We start from the raw sequence: 21297 nt of genomic DNA, 5'->3' as shown, positions 1-21297 counted from the left end.
ACCCTACAATCGCTTGTTGTTAGGGATCTGCTCCCTCCTCTTTTGTAATTTTTCTCTTGTTATTATAAATACATCTTTATCAAAAAAAGAAAGAAAGAAAGTTATTAGTTTGTGGGAAGAGGATATTATTAGGGCTATTTGGAGCTTTTCACAAGATTGCGGATATACCATATAATTGACTCATATACCAGGTGGTGCCATCCACTTGGCCTTGTTCGGGTGACAACTGGACTTTAACAAAGCATTGTTATTGGCATATATTTTGTTTATTAATAAAAGAGACTTTATTTAGATGCCATTTAGAGAAGAAAGAATTTTTTGAGAAGAAGGCAAAAAGGGGAAAATGCATAGAAGATAACTAGGAGAACAATGAAGTTGAATCTCAATAACAAACATCTTCCTAAATCCGCTAATCATTTAGTGGGGGTTAGTCTACACTGAAGCAAAGATGAATTACCTGCACATTACTCCTTTCATTCGATTAGGCCGTTAGTGGTGAATGAGTGCCTCTTTGTTTGAATCACGTTAGGTAATCTTTTCAGGCAAAAATCGGGGAATCGTGTTTCATACCTATTTTGCAAATCATTCACATGAAGCGATCGCGCGGGACGCTTCTCTCCCTCCCCCGGCGATTTTTTTTTCCTTTTCACTTTGTTCTCCTTCTCTCTCGGTCTACCTCTCCCGAAATTTTTTTCTCCCGCTCTCTTCTCTCTCTCGACTTTTCTCCCTTCTCGGCCTTCCTCCCCCAAATTTTTTTTCCTTCTATCTTCTCCCTCTCGGTCTCTGTCGCAGAGCCTCCATCGCAGAGCACGGGAGGCCGAACCTCTGTCGCATAGCACGGGAGGCTGAGCCTCTGTCGCAGAGCATCTCTGCCTCCCTCTCTTCTCCTACTCAGCGTACTGTCGGAGCGCCGCCTCCGTCGCCGTTGCCTGCTGCCCTACCGTTGTCTCCCGTGATCATAACATCACGTAAATAATTTATTTATTTATTATATTCGCTTCTGTTATTTTTTACTTTATTTATTTATAATTTATTCTAGTCACACGTAATTATTATATTAATTTATAATAAAATATAATCATTAAGTTCTATAATATAGTCTTTCATTAATTAGTTTATTAATATATTTTAATACTACCTAAGGCCGTTTGGTCTAGTGGTATTCTCATTACATCATGTGCGTCAGGTCGCGAGTTCGAATAGCGCCACGCATCTTTCAATTTTTTTTTTTTTTAATACTACACATTAAATCACTTATAAGTGTAGTAGCCATGTTTATTTTGGTTAATTATTTGTTTTGGTATATGTTCTATTTAAGTATATTGTAAAAAGTTACTAATTGTCTTGTTTATATCATATTTTTCATTTTGGGGTACTAACACTAGAATCTGTTTTCCATTGCACTTGAACTCTGTAAACATGTAGCCAAACTACCCAAAAGACCGGTCTGTTAGGAGTGAAAGACATAGGTACTTAACCCAGGATCATAATATTACACCCCACCTTCGCGAGCCAATGACCACAGCGGCGCACCGACACTGGCCCGATAGCGATAATACCAAGACGCGACCTACCAGTATTTTAATCCAGCCTTTACACCCGTGCAACGACACTGGCCCGACCTAGGGCTTATCACAGGACCTACCAATATTTTAATCTGGCCTTTGCGCATCTCGGGACTCGAACTCGCGACGTGGGAGCCCGCTCTGATACCAAATGTTAAGCACCTAGCCAATACTACCCAAAAGACCGGCTTGTTAGGAGCGGAAGACAAAGGTACTTAACCCAGGATCATAACAAACTCGCCCACGCTAACACCCAAGGATGAGTTGAAGTTGAATCAATTCATTTAAGATGAATTGAAATCTTAACTTCATTTCAAGTTCATTGTAGACTAACCCCCCCTTAGTAGACCCTCAAGCTAAGTTGGGAGTTTCACTCTAGCACCTTGTTGTGGAGGAAGACCCTTTTAGCTAGGTATTGTACTCTTTTTCCTCTATTAATAGTTTATACATCTTCATTCCAAAAAAATAAAAAATAAAAATAAAAATAAAAAGTTGGCAGGAGAATCCTTTCTTTGCTACTTTATCAAACAATTTGCAGACTGTAGGACATTGCCAATGAAATGTGAAGAGATTGAGAGAGCTCTTTGATTTCATTATTGAGTGAGTAGCATATGAGAGATGAACTCTTTGAATTCATTGAAGAAATAACTAAATATGGAGTCAACCTCCACAATAAGAGTTTTTTTTTTTTTTTTTGAAATAAGATGTGTAAGCTGAATTAAAAGAAAAGAGAGATTACAATACCTTGCTAAACAGGGCCTCCTTCCACAACAAGGTGTTGGAGAGAGACGCCTAGTTTAGCATAGGCATCTGCTAAATGATTAGCAGATCTAGGAATATAATTCCATTTACAATTGAAAGAAGAAATTAAATTACATATATCGTAAAACATATCTCAATGCCGCCACGGGGGATGTTCTTTATTTGCACACCAATTGATAACAAGTGTTGAGTCACCTTCAATACAGAGGGGCCCAGAAGCACGACTTTTGAAAATTCGAATTTCCTATTGGCCTGAAATAAGAAAAAAGAAGAACTCCATTTTCATCATGAACAACACCACCAAAATCCGCAGGGCCCGGACTTCCGTACGCGCTACCATCAAAGTTCAACTTAAAATGGCCAATAGGGGGAGGGGACTTAACTCGCTATACGAACGGGCCTTGCTGGATAGGACATTTTAGCTATAATGTGCCAATTTTCTCGGAAGTTTAACCCTCGAAGATCACGACATTCCTTTCGCAATAAAATCGACGAAGTAACTTGACCAATAATTTTTTCAACCAATATTTCTCTAGAAATAAACTTCAGGTTGAATTTTTGATTATTCCTTTCTTTCCATAATGCCCATATAAGATGCCCCACACAACAAGATATTAATATTTTTCCGAGTTTTAGAAAGCTGGTACTTGTGATTGAGAGAATGGTTGAAGGGAGATTATGAGAGGAACAAAATTGGAGAACAATTTTGTTTAAAAGGCTGGTCCACACAAAAATGGCATACTCGCAATGTAGAAGGATGTGGGTGATTGTCTCTATAGAAGTTGGCAAAAGGGGCAAAGAAGGTCTGGGACATAGGCACCTCTTCGAATTAAGGTGTCCGACGTAAGGACTTTGTTCCAGCATGCAGTCCCAGATAAAAAATTTGTGTGACATAATGAGTGAGTGATGACCTCTCTCTCTCTCTCTTTGATTCTATGTGGGATGTGGTGATAAAATTCGGTTCTGGTCTGATTGGTGGACTGATAAGGGGCTTTCATGTGAAAGATACAAAATTTTAAAAGGCTGAGTATATGCAGTAATGCTACTGTTCAGCAATTTTGGACAAATAATGAATCCTGAAATTTTCACTTTAGAAGGGGACTGAATGAGTTATAAACTAATCTTGTTTCTAATCTTATTGAAGAGCTTCATTTTTTCCAGATCTATAGAGATAAAAAGGACAAAATGATTTGGATGCATGGTGAAAGTGGCTGTTTTTCAGTTACATCAGTTTATAAATTTCTCAATGGATGGATAAATAATGATGCTCCTCATGACGCAGCAATAGCTTGGCGTGCTTCAGGTCCACTACAAGAGTGTTTCTTTCTATGGTGAACCCCTCTTAAATTAGATTCCTATAGTTGACAATTTGAGATGAAGAGGTAATCAGCTCCATTGTCCCTTATGTCCGTTTTGTAATGTGGAAAATGAAATCATTTAAAAAAAATAAAAAAATGTGAAAAATGAAACAGTAAGTCATTTATTATTACACTGTCCTTTTGCATGGAAGATTTGGACTCACATTCTACATAAGGTTGGGATACAATTTTGTATTCCAATGACCCTTCTTGGTATGTGTATAATGACTCTTGATTTTAGGATTCAAAAGCTGGGAAATATCATCCTTTCAACAAGCTTAGCTCATATAACTTGTGGCATTTGGAAGAAGAGAAATAATAGAAGATTTAACAGCAAATTCAGATCTGAAAATGAGATTACATCAATGATCATAGGACATCTCTTCTTGGCTTCATATCCAATCTGAATTTAGCACTTCGAGGGATATTTCTCTTCGTCATAATTGGAGTATTCTTACTCACATGACAGTTCCCCCTCCTCATACTATCATGGTTTGTTGGAATCCTCCACCACTTGGTCATTTAAAACTCAAATTCGATGGTAGTTCTTTTGGAAATCTCAGACAAGCATGAATTGGAGGAGTTCTTCAGGATTCTTTGGAAGTTCAGCTTGTAACTTTTTCAGGTCCTTTCCAAATTTCAGACTCTACTTTAGCTGAGTTATATGCTCTTCTTCAAGGACTTATCGTTTTTCGGGAGCGTTACAATGTCCCTCTTATTATAGAAGGTGATTCAAAAATTGTTATTGACTGGTGTTCAAAAGTTACTGATCCTCCTTGGTGCCATTGAACAATTTTTCATCAGATTGTTTAAATTGTATCTTTTTAATTGCACTTGGTCTCTTGTACCTAGATCAACAAATGATGTTTTTAATTCTTTAGCTAATCAAGGAGTTACTCTACAATCTCTAGTTCTCCTTTAGTTTGTTTCTCTTTTTCCTCTATTCTTTTTAGAAATAGTGCTGAGTTATATTAAAAGGCTCAAAAGAGCAAGATTACAATGAGGGGGAACCATTCCAAACAATGAGAGGTTATTGGGATGTTCTAAATTTAGCTAACCTATCAGCCAAGGAATTGGATGATCTAGGCATATGATTCCATGTACAAATAATTGAGGTTACAATATCTGCAATATAGGAAATAATTGGCCAATGCCGCCAGGGTGGGGGGGGGGGGGGGGGTTGCCAAACTCGAACACCAACTAATGACAACTTTGGAGTCCCCCTCAATCAACAACTTCCTGTGAAGTAGGTCCTTGAAAATCTTCAATCCAAGATGTAGGGAAAATCTTCGAATGACAACTTTGGAGTCCCCCTCAATCAACAACTTCCTGTGAAATAGGTCCTTGAAAATCTTCAATCCAAGATGTAGGGAAAATCTTCGGTTCGTATCAGAAATGCTCCGGACACCCTGATATGGACTCCTTGTCCCAAAGGTACGTTTTCTACTTCAACTGCCTACAAAGCTCTTCTCTCTCCCCCCCTTACCCAATCTTGTCACCCATCAACTATTGCGTGGTCCCTACATGTACCTCCAAGAGCAAAATTCTTTATATGGACAACATGCCAAAACAAAATCATAACCTCTGATTCGCTAATGCGCTGGGGAACGCATGTTTTGGATCCTCTTTGTCCGTTTTGCCTGTCCTTCACTGAAACTGCGGATCATATATTACTGCATTGTAAATATGCTCACTCGGTATGGACTAATCTCATAAGCAAAATTGGCCTGCAATATTGCTCCTCCCAAAATCTCATATCTACAATTCATACGATTACAAAGGTTAATCTCCCTAAACGTGGAAAGCTATTAATCTCCTGTTGCGTTGGTCACATCGTTTGGGCCCTTTGGAAAGAACGGAATAACAGAAGGTTTAATAGAAAATCTCTTCCCGAAATATTCTTAGCAACCGAATTGTTGGACAAGTTACTTCCTGGATTCTTATGAAAAAATAATTTAAAAATCTCGAAGGAATCAACATACGAGAAAATTGGGATCTTATTGCAAAGATGACTCACCTTCCCCGCCCTCCGATTATGGAAACTTGGTCTCTTCCCCCAGTTGGTTATTTCAAACTGAATTTTGATGGAAGCGCGTTGGGTTGTTCATGACGATAAAGGAAATCTTCTCTTCTCTTTTTCCGGGCCAATTGGGATATCAGATTCAACTATAGCCGAGCTATCTGGTTTGTTTAATGGCCTAAAACTGTTTCATCAGAGGATGGTAGGGCCTTTATATGTCAAAGGTGATTCTCAAGTTGTCATCAATTGGTGTAAAAAGACATGCAAACCTCCTTGGCGCTACTGGGATCTTTTGGATGATATATGTACTTTAATTTCGCAATTACAATGTATGTGGAATCATATTCCTAGATCTGCTAATCACTTAGCGGATAGTCAGGCTAACCTAGGTGTTTTTCTCCAACATCTTGTTGTGGAGGAAGGTCCTATTTGGCAAGGTTTGTATTCTTTCTCTTAGTAATATATTTACACCTCTTCTCAAAAAAAAAATAAAGATGTAGGGCAGTCACCTTAGCAGTGTTGGACTCAGCAATACCAGTTGGCCCTGCATAAGAAAGAACAGTCTCACCTCTATGATTCCTGAAGACTCCTCCTGCACCGCCGGTCCGGGGCAACCCAAAGGACTCCTGTTGAAGTTCAACTTTACGCAATCACTAGGGGAAGGCTCCCACTCTGCCATGGCCTGAATCTATTAATATAGCATTTCATTAAAAAAAAAGAGATGAGCTCTCTGAATTCATTGAAGAAATAACAAATATGGTGTCAATCTCCACAATAAGAGTTACAATGATTGATGTCTATGACACCTGTTGCCTGTCGAAATGCTTGAATTGCCTGCCGAAATGCTTGAATATCAGTTTTCAAAAGGAAAAAGTGCTCTTTTGAGCTTTTTGCCACCAATCTCTCATTGTATGGGAAGGATTCCCTCCTTTGTAATTTGCTCTTTTGAGCTTTTGTCTTAATAAAAATCAGCATCATTTAAAAAAAAAGAAAGGAAAAAGTGCTTGAATATCAGTATTCAAGTAATCTCACAAGCACAGGAAACTTGTTAGCTGAAACTGACCTGCCCTTTTCGGTTACATCTTGCACCACCAACACCTGCTGACTTTCTTCTAATTCCCATCAAAGTTTCTCAAAAGGGCGTTAAACCTCCAATTCTTCTACATGGCTGAAATTGTTGATGAGTTTAGATCCCATTTTTGCATGCCTAGAAGAGAGTTAAGTGTAGAGCTTTTCTGATGGACCCAACTGGCTCTGTCCGATGATGACCCTCTTTCTGTCTTTCTGTAGGCTCTGCAGATTGTAGAGATGGACCACTTCTGAAGGGTTCATCCAGTTGTAGGAAGCTAATGAATGCCCTGATGTATGCAATTTTTAGTGTGTTAGAGTGAATTTTGTATCTACTGAAACTTACCTCCACTAAGGCTTGGAATTCAGTAGCTAGGAATGTCAGCTTCTTTTTCTTTCTCAAAACAGAATCTGCATAATGATCTAATAATCACTGCTTCTCTCCTGTTGGGTTTTGATGGCTACCTTTTAACATGTCTTGTATTTTCTTCCTATATAATAAATGCTCTTCTTGTGCATTTTGTTTCTTTGACTTATTCTTTCTTCTTGAAAGTGAAGATTGCATGTTTCGTTTTAAGAATTTATTCCTAATGTCACATCTTTCTTAATAAAGGATGAAATGCATTTTTTTCCTTTTAAATAATTTTTTTTTCTGTATCCTTTTAAAAAATAAAATTGTATTTTTATTTTCATTTAAAGCTATCATATGTGACAGGAATTTACCTTCTGATTTCTTTAAGAACGTCTTATTTCTACATTTTTTGACTCTTTATTGCAATTGTTTGGCTTTTGTAGGGTGGTTTTGCAATGAGACGGTATCTTGGCGAATTGATGCCTTTAATTGTTGAAGCCCTGTTAGATGGGGCTGCAGTTGTAAAGCGTGAAGTGGCTGTGGCAACTCTTGGACAAGTTGTACAGAGCACAGGGTACTCCATATCTTCTTGTGTCATAGGATTGACTTTCACATTTCTGTGCATCCATATGTTCACAGCAGTACAAATTCATATAGATAAATTTTTTTTTTTTGTATGAGAATTGTGAGAATTTCATTAAGAGAGATGGTGGCAATAGTTAGAAGAGAGGAAAAAGAAAAAAGTGCCAAGATCCTCAAGCACGCGTACATAAGTTATGTGTACAATGAACAAAAATGAAGAGATACTCAGTCAAAAGGAATCAAATGTCTTTCCTGAATTGGGCCTCAAGAAACTCCATGTCTAGCCAAGGAATCTGCAATCAAATTAGAACTACTTCATTTGAGGGTTTTTTGTTTTTTTGATGAAATGTGATTTTATTATGAGAGCAAAGAGGAGGAACTAACTCTTAACAACAAGAGATTGCAAGGAGGCCCCTTGCTTGGCTAAAGCATCAGCCACAGAATTTGCTGATCTCGGAACGAGAGACTAAAAACAGTCAAAAAGATTGACAAAATCCAAAATTTCAAAAAAGGTATCCCAATGTCGCCATGGAGGTGCAAAGGCATTCTCACACCAACCAATCACCACCTTGGAGTCTCCCTCAATCAGGATAGGCTCGGAGTAGTGATCTCAAAAGACACAGAGCCCATTAAAAAGGCTTTGAAGCTCGGCCGTTGTGGAGTCCGCAATACTGAGAGGGCCGGAAAAGGAGACGATATGGTTCCCAAGTAAACCATGAGTTTGTGTCAACTCCAAAGTATCTCTATTCACCAAGTCTTTGACTTTCTCCAGAAACATTTTTTGTGGGTTTTTATCAATTTGGAAAGCAACAAGGACACAAATAGGTTGATGATGCACTCATAATTTGGATTGCAAATAGGCTTGAGGGTTAGTTTTGGAATGGATACTTGGTTAGGTCAATAACTCTATGAAATTTCCCTCCACATTCTGTCTTAAAAGGTCTCCTTCCATTACAGTGCAAGACTATTGGTAGATAATGCTGGACCGGGGTCTTAATTTTTATATGTAATTTAGCCAATGACGAGGGTCTTGATGTTTAACTTCCTTGTAGAGCACTTGGTTTTAATAGATTTGGTGATTATGAGATTTTCTGCACCAGAGAACCTTTTTGTATTTTCAGGGGCAGCTCTTATTGTGTGCCCACCTACTTATTTTGTAATATTAGTTCCCTTACATTTCAGTGCTTCAAGGCTTGGTCACCCAGAAAATGTGCATGTGCTTATATGGTGTTGTTTGATTTATGGGGGAATCCTCAATCCGTTAGCTTGAGAGGGGTCAGCATCCTCCAAATTCATCAAACATTGGTGAAAACATTAACACTATTTCCTTTTGTGTCCTTTTGTTCTTTTGCTCGGTGTTTATTTATTTATTTATTTTTTGGCAGAGATTTGGACTTAGCGATTGTTTTTTAGCCTTTGCCTATAGTCTTATTCCTGAGATTATTCATGAATCGGGCACTCTTACTTAAATGACTTTTTTTTTTTAAATAATGCTGAATTTTATTATGAGAGCTCAAACGAGCAGATTACAAAAGGAGAAGCCTTCCCAAACAATGAGATATTGCTGGGAGGTTCCGAGTTTAGCCAATTTATCAACCAAAGAATTGGTTGATCTAGGAACGAGGTTCCAATTACAATGAATGGATGACACAATGTCAGCAATACAATCAGTGATTGGCCAGTGGCGCCAAGGAGGGGAGCTATTTTTTTAACACCAACTGATGACAGTCTTTGAGTCACCTTCGATAATCAGCTTGCCATGAAGCCGCTCTTTAAAGATTTGGAGGTCGAAGGAATAGCCTGGAGATGAACCCTTTCGAAGAAAGGGTGAACTAGCTGGCCATCAAAGTATAATTCTGCAAAAAAGTTCACCAGCGAGTCTGAAATAAGGGATTAATTCGAGGTACTCTCACCATTGACGCTGAGCGTGGTGATGTGGTTGGCTCTTCTTCGAGTAGAGGCGACTGCATGGAAGAATATAGTATTGGCATCCCCCTCACTGAGCCATTTAAATCTTGCACGCTGCTTCTAGTGCAGAGTTCACTTGGAGCGAAAGATTATATTTGCCCTTGGAGGCATATCTCTGAGTAACTTCTGACGAAGAGAGGTTTCTAGATTCCTCTTCAGAGTCAAAAGTGGAAATCTGAGAAAGGACGGCGGCTCTCTCGGCTGAGGAAGGGACCTTTCTCGCAGAGGCCCATGATTGCAGCAACGGCTTCAACATCTTGAGCTTGGCTGGGAAATTCCACCTGATCAGGCCCACCACCACCATCCTCTCCCAAAAGGATTCGATAGAGGAGTCAAAAGAGGGGTTTGCCATCCAAGCATTGTTGAATCTGAAGAGGGGGGGGGGGGGGGGGGCAACTGCCGAACTAGGTGTCTACCATAATCAGCTAATGGTCGGAAACAACCCTATTGAGGACTTTGCCTGTGGCATTGTTGTATAACTGAAGCCAATCGCTGTTAGCTAAGAAACGATCAAGCTTGGAGAGGACGGGGGGCTGTCTGCCGTTTGACCAAGTGAAGGTCTTCCCAGATAGGGTAATCTCATCAAGATCCCAGCTGCTAATAAAGTCTGCAAATAACCTCATGGAGGTAGTGATTCTTCGGGAGGGCGGGGATTTCTCGTGGCATAAGCGGGTAACATTGAAGTCTCCCGCAAGCATCGCAGGAATGGGCCACCTCTGACAAGTCCTCAAAAGGTCATCCCACAAGAGATGTCTCTCATGGTGTTTAGTAGGACCATACACCCCCACAAGGCACCAAATGTTCCCCGATCCTTTGTCTCTCAATTTGATTCTGAGGGAGTAAGTACCACAACAGCGATCGAGCACCTCAATGGTATTAGTGTCCCACACATTCAGAATGCCGCCAACCGATCCAATCGCATCCACAGAAATCCATCCAGGCTCCTTAAGTGGCCACAACTCACGGATATATCCAAGGGGCAGAGAAGCCACCTTGGTTTCTTGAAAAATAGCAACATTTGCCTTAGTAGAGGCAAGGAGGTCCTGAATTGTGGCACGACGACGCACGGATCTAATTACCCAAACATTCCAAGAGATAATGTTCATTGATCACTAGTCATCTTCTTAGACATTTGCCTACCGTACGCCAATCCCTCAGTCCAAATCACGCCACCATCAACCCTTTCCCCAACGCCACACCTCGAGTCCCGAACTCGCCTGCCATACATCAACCTCCAACACCCTTCAGTCGACATCACGCCCCGCCCTTCCCTTTCTACATCAACCTTTTCACCTCCGCCGCTTTTCATTTCCCGAAGCAGTACCCATCTTTCCATCTTTAAATCCCTCCCATCCCCTCCGCCACCCAAATCTTCCTCTTCCCGAAGCCTACCGTACGCCAATTCCTCAGTCCAAATCACGCCACCCTCCCGTCCTTTCACTTTTAAATCCCTCTCCTTCCCTCCGCCGCCTAAATCTTCCTTTTCCCGAAGCCGCACCCCTCACTTGTCATCCCCGTCCCGCAGCTTCTCTAACTCGATAAATCCCCTTTCCCCCCCACTTCCACCCACATTCTCGGCTCGTTATCGAGGATCTCCCTCTGCGACCCCCCCGACCTCAAACCTTCCTCATCACCCATCCCATCCATCCCAGCAACCAACTCCTCTCGCCGTCCCATCAAACCCTCCCTCTCTGACTCAAATCTCCCCTTATACGGCCACCCCTCGAGCCCCGTTAAGGCCATCCCTCTTCTCTAATGAATCCACTTGGGATTTCGAACCCCCCTCTCACTCCCCTTCCCCCTTATATATTCACTCTCCCACTATCCTCTGCCCCACCCCCCTTCGTATTATTTACCCCCACTCCGACACCATGGAAAACTCAAACCCCAAAACCTTCACCCCTCCCTTCCACACCAATACTGAAAAACAAATTGCCACCACCCCTTTCCGATATACCTACTCCAGGAAAAAAGAAGCAGGGAAAACTAAAGCCAAACTCGGTAACCCCACACCTTCCGAGACAAACAAGGACAAAGATAAAATCAAAGACACTACCCCCCCACCTTCCCCCCCTCCAAATTCCCCTCCTGTCCTTCCAATGGAATTTCCCCATGATTGGTACGATCTCCCCCCTGCTTTCCCCTATGGAATCCCTCCAATTTGGTCCGACCTCTCCCCAACTATAACCTTTGAATCTACCCTAGCCAAGGCCTTCACTCCCAATCCGCGCGATGAGCTCCTCCTATTCCTGCTGGAACAGGAACAATCCTTTCCTCGAGAAGAATTTTCAGAAATGACGGAGCTTGCCAACATATTTTGTGCGGGATACACTGAAGCTGGAGCCGTGGAGCGAAACATCAACTCCCACCGTTCCCCATGATCGTTCTATCATGGAATGTAAGAGGTCTCGGCTCTCTGGCCAAGCGTGCTCTCGTCAGAGTAGCGCTTTTTGATGTTAAACCAAAAATAGCTATACTTCTTGAAACGAAGATACAATCTTTTGATTATTCAATTGTGTGTAATATATGGTATGACTCCAACCCAGCGTGGGCGCATGTAGCTGCAATTGGCCATTCTGGGGGCATTATTGTCATCTGGGATCCAATTGCTTTTGATGCTATTTCCGTCCTTCCGGGGCGATACTCAATAGGTATCCAGCTCCGGGATCAAAACCTCGGTACTTGTTGGGCTCTTGCTGGCATATATGGGCCTACTCGGTACCGTGACCGAGCATCTTTCTGGGAGGAAATCTTTCAGCTTGTCCAATTGTGGGACCTCCCTTGGCTCATTGGAGGAGACTTCAATGCGACATTATCTTGCTCTGACAAATGTCCTCCTGCTTCCCGAACCTCATCAACCATGAGAGCCTTTTCTGACTTTATCAATAGTGTTGCTCTCTCCGAGATTCCTCTTTCGGGGAAAAAATTCACCTGGTCAAATTGTCAGAACCCCCCCATTTTGTCTAAATTGGACAGATTTTTTTCAAATATAGAATGGAACCTTCTTTTTCCCAACACCTCTGGCCAAGTCCTAAACAAAATTGGATCTGACCATTGGCCTATCCAACTCAATTCCCGGCCTCTTGCGTGGGAAAAATCTCCCTTTCGGTTTGAGAATGCCTGGTTATTAACCTCGGCTTTCATCCCTTCTTTGAAATCTTGGTGGCTCGAATTGGAAAATCATCCGAACCCGGGCTGGGCCCTCCCTCGGAAACTGAAAGCCCTCAAAGCAAAGATCAGAATGTGGGATAAAAATCACCGTGTTTCTGCTGCTTCCCAGAAAGATTCGATTCGCCGCCGCATTTCTGAGCTGGATCTACTGGAGGAACAAAGGTTAATCTCTCCTACTGAATTTTTGCTTAGAAATAAATTAAATGCTGAATACCGTACATTTCTTCATTCTGATTCTGTCCGTTGGAAACAACGTTCAAGATTTCGTTGGATGGCTGAGGGTGATGGAAACACAAAGTTTTTTCATTCCATCGCCTCGGCCAGGAGGAGGACTAACCGTATCACTGCTCTCTGTAACGGAGACCAAGTGGTAACGGATAGTGCCTCCATTTTTAACCTTTTGGTGAAGTATTTCTCAGAGCTATATTCAGAAGTCTGTTTCAGAAGACCAAAAATCCATCAGCTCAATTTCGAGCGCATCTCAACTGAAGACGCAATTGATCTTGAAAAACCATTCTCCTCAGAAGAAATTGAACGGGCTGTGCTGGGCCTTCCTAAAGATAAAGCCCCCGGACCAGATGGCTTTAATGGTGAGTTTTTTCACTGTTTTTGGGATCTGTTAAAAAATGATGTATGTGCCTTCGTTCACAATTTTCACCAAGTGGGAATTACTCACTCTGGAATTGGTGCATCTTTTATTGCGCTTATTCCTAAAAAAACAAATTCAGAGGAGCCTAAAGATTTCCGGCCCATAAGTCTCATTTCCAGTTCATATAAAATTATTGGTCGTCTGTTGGCTAATCGGCTAAAAGCTGTCCTTTACAAGGTAATTAATCCTTGTCAAAGTGCTTTTATCCGAGACAGAAACATCCTGGACTCTTCTCTTACTGCTCATGAACTTCTTCATTCGTTCAAAAAATCTTCCCTTCCTAGGTTTGTTCTGAAAATTGATTTTGAGAAAGCCTTTGACTGGGTTGACTGGAAACTGGTGGATTATCTTTTTGACCGTATGGGTTTTGGTACCAGATGGAAATTCTGGATGAGGAGTTGTATTTCCTCCCCTTCTTATTCTGTTTTGGTAAATGGGAAACCCCGAGGATACTTCAAATCCTCTAGAGGGATCAGACAAGGAGACCCCCTTTCTCCATTTATTTTTACTCTCATTGGAGAATACCTTACCTCTATGATCCGGTTTGCTAAACGTTCGGGTTGGCTCAGTCCTATTTTTTCTGATCCAATCCAAGACGTCCCCATTCTTCAGTTTGCAGATGATTCTATTCTTTTTGGAGAAGGGTCCATGAGACAAATAAAACGCATGAAAGCTATCTTGAATATCTTTGAATTGACGTCTGGTCAAAAGATAAGCTGGGAGAAAACCACAATCTTTGGTTTTAATATTGATGCATCTATTCTCAACTCAATGGCGAACTATCTGGGTTGTAAGGTAGCATCAATTCCGAGTACATATCTGGGCTTACCTTTGACTCCTTTCCTGCCTTCGAAAAATTCCTGGTTTCCGGTTGTTGAGAGGCTTGAGAAGCGTCTGGCTTCTTGGAAAGGAAATTTTTTATCCAAAGCTGGTAAACTGGTTCTAATTAAATCATGCCTTCATGGAATACCTTCCTATTTCTTATCTTTGTACAATTGTCCAGCTTCTATTCGGGATAGAATTGAATTTTTGAAAAGAAGATTTTTATGGGATGGGCCAAATGGGGAAAAAAAGGTTAATCTTGTAAAATGGGTTGATGTTTGTAAACCAATTGTAATGGGGGGCCTCGGGATTCGTGACGTTGCTACCACCAACAAGTCTCTGCTACTAAAGTGGGTTTGGAAGTACAACATGCAACCCAATCTACTGTGGCGCCGAATGGTTGCAAGTAAATCAGGAAAAGAGAGAGGTTGGTGGACGGAGGGGGGAAGATTTTACAAGTTATCCCCTGTTTGGAAGAAAATTGCCAAACTCTTACCTTGCTTCAAAGCCGCCGTCAAATGCTATATTGGAAGTGGTGAAAGTACTCTTTTCTGGTCCGATTGGTGGATCGGGACTAGTTCCTTAGAGGAAAGTTATCCTCTTTTATTCCAGCTGTCAAGATCTCGAAGTTCAATGATTTCTGACCATTGGCAGTCCTCGGGTGGGTGGAATCTTCATCTCAGACGGGCATTAAATGACTCTGAAACTGTTGAAGCAACTGGCCTGATCAATTTACTTTCTGGTGTGGCCTTAAAAAATTCTTCCGATATCCTCATCTGGACACCCAACAAACAAGGTATGTTCTCTTCAGCCTCAACGTACCATCATTTGATTTCCTACCATCCTCTTCACGCAGAACATCCTGTTACTTTTGCTTGGTCGCTCCCGATTCCTCCTCGCATCAAATTTTTCATCTGGACGGTATGTCTTAAAAATTTTTTAACTTCTGACGCTTTGCAAAGACGAGGCATTAATATTCCCAATCCAGAATGCCCATTTTGCAACACATCTCCTGAAACAGCAGATCATACGCTTTTGCATTGCGAATATGCTCATAAGATTTGGACCGAATTAATGGACAAGATCGGTTTATTATATTGCCCTTCGCAAGATTTGCTAAACACTATTTATACTTTGGTTAGCTCCCATCTTCCGAAGTTAGGGAAAATCTTAATATCTTGTTGTGTTGGACACATTGTGTGGAATTTATGGAAAGAAAGAAATAATCGCAAATTCAATCAGAAATCTATTCCTCGGAATATTCTCTGTGATCAGATAGTTGGTCAAGTTAGCTCTTGGGTTCTCCTTCGCAAAGAATTCTGTGATCTAAGAGCAACTAATATGAGGGAAAATTGGAGAAATGTTGCGAAAATGTCTCTTATTTCGAAGGCTCCTATTATGATAGAATGGACTAGACCTCCTCCTGGACACTTTAAATTAAATTTTGATGGAAGTGCTTTCGGTTGTCCGGGCCCAGCCGGATTTGGTGGAGTAATTCACGATGATCAAGCAAATCTTCTCTACACTTATGCGGGTCCAATTGGAGTATCAGACTCTACTTGTGCGGAATTACATGGCTTGCTCAACGGGCTGAAACTCTTCAAACAAAAAAAGGACGGTGCTCTCTTGATTGAAGGGGATTCTCAAGTTATTATAAATTGGTGCTCCAAGCCTTCAAAACCTCCTTGGCGTCATTGGAAGATTTATGATGAAATCTGTAATTTAACTTCTGATTTATTATGTACTTGGAAACATGTACCAAGATCTGCTAATCATTTAGCCGATGTTCAAGCTAAAAAAGGCGTTACCCTCCAACATCTTGTTGTGGAGGAAATGTCTTTTTAGTTTTTTAGTTTGTATTTTATCTCTTTTGAATGCATTTACAACTCTTCTCAAAAAAAAAAAGTTGGGAGGGATTTGGATGGTTTTGGATTTTTTCTGAAGGAAGGTGTGTAGGAACATGGTGATTTGAAAAGAGGTTTTGAATGGCTGGGTTAGGGGGGGTTAGGGAATTTCGAAGGAAGGGGAGTCCTGGTTGGGGGGAGAAATGGGCTCAGAGGAGTGTTTTGTCGCTGGTGGGGCTTGGTTATAAGGGGGGAAGGCTCAGGTGGTGCCGTTGGATCTGGGGGCTTCCCTTGCCAGAGTTTGTGCCGGTGAGAGGCTCCGGATGGCTTCCTTCCAGCCAAATCACGAGTTGGTGGCCTTGGGAATATAGATCTTGGCGAGCACTGTTGAGCCACACCTATGGACGACATGGCACTTTCTTTGTCCCCAAAAGGAGCTCACCGATAGGAAGAAAATCGAATCCCGTGTCCAAAGTTCACGGGTTCGGTTAGCTTCATTCGTGACTCGTTGGAACTGAAGGACGAAGCTTGAAGTGGCCTCCATCGGAACACAGATGAAGGACATCTCTGATCCGACGGCAGAAGAGGATGCAAATCATCTATTCGGAGCTCCGGGCGACTTTCTCCACTCTTAACTCTGTGTTTTCCGTAGCTGAAACGGAAAGGGGGGTTCCTTTTCTTTTGCCGGGTTGGGGTGGTGACTAAGTTCTTGCCACGAGATGGCTAATTGAGATGCAAAAGTTCCATCGAGGTGCCAAGAGTTTTCAAAAAGAAATGGGGATCAACCCCAAGCTGGGTGTGTGTGTTGATTTGGATCCGCCAGTGGTCTGAGCTGACTTTGTTAAGAACTTGACACGACGCGTTGCCAAAAAGTTGTAACAAGTCATTATTTGCAAGGAATCAGTCGAGTTTGGAAAGAATTGGGGGGTGTTGGCCATTGGACCAAGTGTATTTTTTACCGAAGAGAGGGATTTTTGAGAGTTCAAGGCTGCCAATGAGATCCGAGAAGGCACACATTGTGGAAGATATTTTTCTGGCAGGTGGGGATTTTTCAGAGCAAAGACGAGTGACATTGAAGTCTTCGGCAAGGAGCCTAGGTAGGTCCCCAAGTTGAACGAGGAGGAGGATTTCATCCTAGAAGGGAGCACGGTCATGGTGAAAGTTGGGCCATAAATACCAGCAAGGGCCTGGAAGGTCTCCAATGACCGGTCATGGAAATGAATACCAATAGAAAATGAGGTAGGGTTATATGGGTGGCTTCGATGGAGTTTGGGCTCCATATAACAAGAATGCCTTCGGAGTACCCAGTCGCGTCGACCGTGGCCCATTCAGGGTCTGAGTCGTACCAAAGATCATGAGTAATTGACACATCTAAAGATTGCAGCTTAGTTTCTAGCAAAATTACAATTTTCGGATTACATTCAAAGAGATTTGAAGTGTCTGGAAGGTTTAGGTTGAAGGTGAAGGGTGAGTTTTTTGAGGCAGCCACCTGGAAGGGTGGCGGCAACAGATGGAAGAGGTCTAGAGAAATTTGGTTGAGGGTGATTTGTGTATTTTTTGAGAAAAGAGGTGCAAATTTCGAGGGATTGTATTTGCTGATGGGAGGGTCTAGAGGTGGAATGATGAATTTTCCAGAGGGGTGGGCGCAGTAATCGAAAGGGGGAAGGGTGCGGTAATCGAAGGAGGGAGGGGTGCGGTAGTCGAAGGGGTGCAGTGGTCGAAGGGGGGGAAAGTTTTTGATTCCTTGAGATCTGGGCGATTTCTGCCCATAGGGCAGGTGGCGAAGCAGGGATGGTTGGTCTGATTGATGTGGGCTCAGCTGGAAATGGTTGTTTCTGAGTTAACTCAGCACAAGTCCAAGCCAAGTTGGGCTGAGTTAGACTTGGCTGAGGACCTTGCGAATCGAGGGCCATGGAGGGGTGATCTTCCATGGTTTCCGATTTCCAGTATCACCCAAAAGGAAAAGTCGTCGGAAATAATTTTAATTGTATGACTACCACTTACCAGAGGTGCATCAGTTAATCCTCTGCCCAAATAATCTCTCCAATTATGCCGGTGGAGGCAATCAAGGGTATGACGACACCGAAGTTCCACGGGGATGCCCGAACCACCACCCATTTTCCCGTTAGGGAATTCGTGAGGGCAGGTGCCCAGTTCTCCATTCACGATATTGGGGATCCCATTTCTTTTTGAACGTTCTGGAGTTGTCGACGATCTTCGACTGTTTTGAAGGTTAAGAGCCATGACTGTTCCAGATACGAGTGATTGCCCAAATTTGGAGCGTTGGGACTTTGCTGCTTGTCTAGTCTCCAAGCTGTTTGCCTAAGTTGTAGGCGGGACGGGCAAAGATTACTGCAGCCGTGGAGAGCCGATTGGATCCTCGGTTAGAGCTTGGCCCGGGTGGAGATGGAACTTCAAATCACTTGAAGCTCTGGGCTGTCCTATCGGCTGGACCTTGTCGAGAATGGTGGTGAAGGCTTCAACGGCTCGAATTGGTAGAAAGACGAAGGATTTCTTCGTTCTTAGAGCGGGAGAGAATGAGGATGGCTTCCTCATTTCTCTCTTGCGATCGTCGTAGTGAGACAAAGGGCTTCCCGTTTCTGAAACCGTAGACAAGAGAGTCTTCTAACCTAATTCTTCTCGAAGTGTGACTGACAACAATTTGTCAACAAGGGTCGAAGTCTTCCTGGTTTGGTTGGTCTTTGGCTGTTCGGGTGGGTTGCCTTTCTTCTGCTGTTGTTGTTTCGGAGACGTCTGATCATCGTCGTATTTTTAGGCATGTCCCACCCGAGGAAGTGGGGTAGAGGAGGCGACAACGTCAGGAGATGAGAAATGCTGGGCCCATTGTTGGCACAACGCGCTCAGTCCTCCGAGACGGGTCACATCCATTAGACACTGTGTAGTCTAGCAGTGTTATTGGCTGGAGGTTAAACCTGCTTTGCTGCTTGGAAGGGCCAATTTTTCAACAAAGTAGTTAGGCTTATTCTTGTATTGCTGGCATCCCAAATGACGCCTTATCCTTAATGCCTTGCCCCGCTTCCGTCTATAAAGCCATGGATAAGATCAAAAGAAGATTCCTCTGGAGGGGATTGGGTGACACTTTTAAATATCATTTGGTCAGATGGGAGGATGTTTGTATGCCAAAGCAACTAGGGGGGTTGGGTATTCGGAAATCAAAGGACATGAACCAGTCTTTGCTCTTAAAGTGGATTTGGAAGTTAAACACCATTTCCTCCAATCTTTGGAAGGAAATGGTCATCGACAAGCTCGGTTGTTCCTCTCCATGGTAGATTTCAGGAAGTAACAGAAGATGTTTATCGCCAATTTGAAGATCCCTCTACCTGGTTCTTCCTACTTTTGGCTCGGCCATCAGATTCTATGCAGGTAACAGATGATCTTTAAAATTCTGGGGAGATTGGTGGGCAGGGCAGGAGCCTTTTTAGGAATCTTTTTCTTCTTTCTTTGTGGAGAGAGATATTGGTGGCCGATACTTTTGAGGGTGGTGGTTTGAGCCTGCACCCCCGAAGGGTGCTTTCAGATATAGAGGCTTTAGAGGTGTGTCGGCTGATGGAATCTATTCAATCCTTTCTTTTGCTGCCTTCCTTGTCGGATAAACTCATTTGGTGGCTTGACAAAAGCGGTGTCTTCTCCATGACTTCCACTTACGGATTCATCAATGGTTGGCACTCAAATCAAGCGGAGCATGAGGTATATTTCTCGTGGTGCCTTTGTGCCTCGCCAAAAGTGAAATTCTTCATGTGGAGTGCTTGCCTCAATAAGATCCTCATGGAAGATGAGCTTAGACGGAGAGGCCACCCTTCTATTGACCTCCTTTGTCCTTTCTTCAATACGGAAGATGAAGCTACCATCCATATCCTACTTCAGTGCTCTTTTTCGTGATAGTGTGGACCTCCATCCTTTGCAAGGTCGGGCTGCAATTCCGGATGCCGGCGGACCTGATCGCTTTCACTAAAATGCTCATAGGTTTTCCCCTCCTAGGGTTGGGAAAGCTGATGCTCTCTACTTGTACTGCTTTTATTTCGTGGGCCCTTTGGAATGAGCTCTACCGCAAGCATTTTGATGCTAAATGTGAATCCGCAGAGAGTTGCGGATCATGGGTCAGGCCAAAAATTTTCTTGTCTCCTTACTAAGAAGGCCTTTTCCTCTTTTGTGGGCTCCTCTATCCGCAATAACTAGAGCTGCTTGGCTTGGATGCGGATTGGCATCAAGGCCCCTATCATGCAGTCCCTTCCTGGTTTCCTCAGGTTGAATTTTGATGGTTCTTCTCTCGGTAATCCCATCTCTGATTCCTCTGGCAATCAATGTCTCTCCTATGCGGGCTCGCTGGGTATTTCTAATTGATTGAGCTGCATGGCCTTCTCAATGGTCTCCATATTTTTAGAGAGAACAGTGAGGGCCCTCTTCACATTGAAGGAGATTCCAAGGTGGTTATTGGATGGTGTGATCGTGCATCTCTTCCCCCCCCCCCCCCCCCCCCCCCCCCCCCCCCCCCTGTGGTGCCATTGGGACGACTTCCTGGAGATTCTGGATATTACCTCTAATTTTTTCTTGTACTTGGTCTCACATTTCGAGATCTGCTAATTTGGCAATTGATGTGCTTGCCAAGCAGGGAGCTACCCTCCAATCTCTTGTTGTTAGGGTTTTGCTCCCTTGATTTTGTATTGTTCTCTTTGTTAATATATACATCATTTTAAAAAAAAAAAATATTTGCTCTTCAGTACTCCCCCTCAAGTTGGAGTTTATAACTTCAGCTTGCAATGAAAACAATTATTGGTCTTTAATCTTGGTCTTCAATCTTCATTGGCCCAAAAATCTTTCCATATATATAAAATCTTCATCTTTTGTTCTCTCCTTTTCTTGAATATTTTGGTCATATAAAAATTACCACAACATGTAGAATAACATACCTCTTTCTTGTTCTTTTTGTACTTCTCCCCATCAAGTTGGGAAAAAAAAGATATAGAGACCTAGCTTGGACAACAAACAATTTGGGAGACCCACCACGAGGACTTAGAAGTTCCTTGCTAGATTCCTTGCCAACCGGTTCAAAGCTATCCTGCCCTTGGTCATCCATCACGGGCAATGCACTTTCATTAAAGGCCAAAGCATCCTCAA

General features: G+C 42.5%; 1 protein-coding gene across 2 annotated transcripts in view; it reads left to right on the top strand.

Moving 5' to 3' along the window:
* The window catches only part of LOC137951937 (serine/threonine-protein kinase TOR-like), a 103177-nt gene that overhangs the window by 27746 nt on the left and 54134 nt on the right, over positions 1-21297 (top strand). For both annotated transcript variants that reach the window (XM_068798934.1, XM_068798935.1), the window contains exon 15: positions 7569-7699. In XM_068798934.1, coding sequence (XP_068655035.1) covers positions 7569-7699 — 131 coding nt within the window. The remainder of the gene's footprint in view (positions 1-7568; positions 7700-21297) is intronic.

The sequence above is a fragment of the Aristolochia californica genome, unplaced genomic scaffold, assembly GCF_029961685.1.
Source record: "Aristolochia californica isolate CCGP_79_NKW_82.1479 unplaced genomic scaffold, dmAriCali1.0.hap1 SCAF_15, whole genome shotgun sequence".
Classification (NCBI taxonomy): Eukaryota; Viridiplantae; Streptophyta; class Magnoliopsida; order Piperales; family Aristolochiaceae; genus Aristolochia; species Aristolochia californica.
Note: the sequence above shows the minus strand (reverse complement) of the source record. Positions and strands in the feature narration are given on the sequence as shown.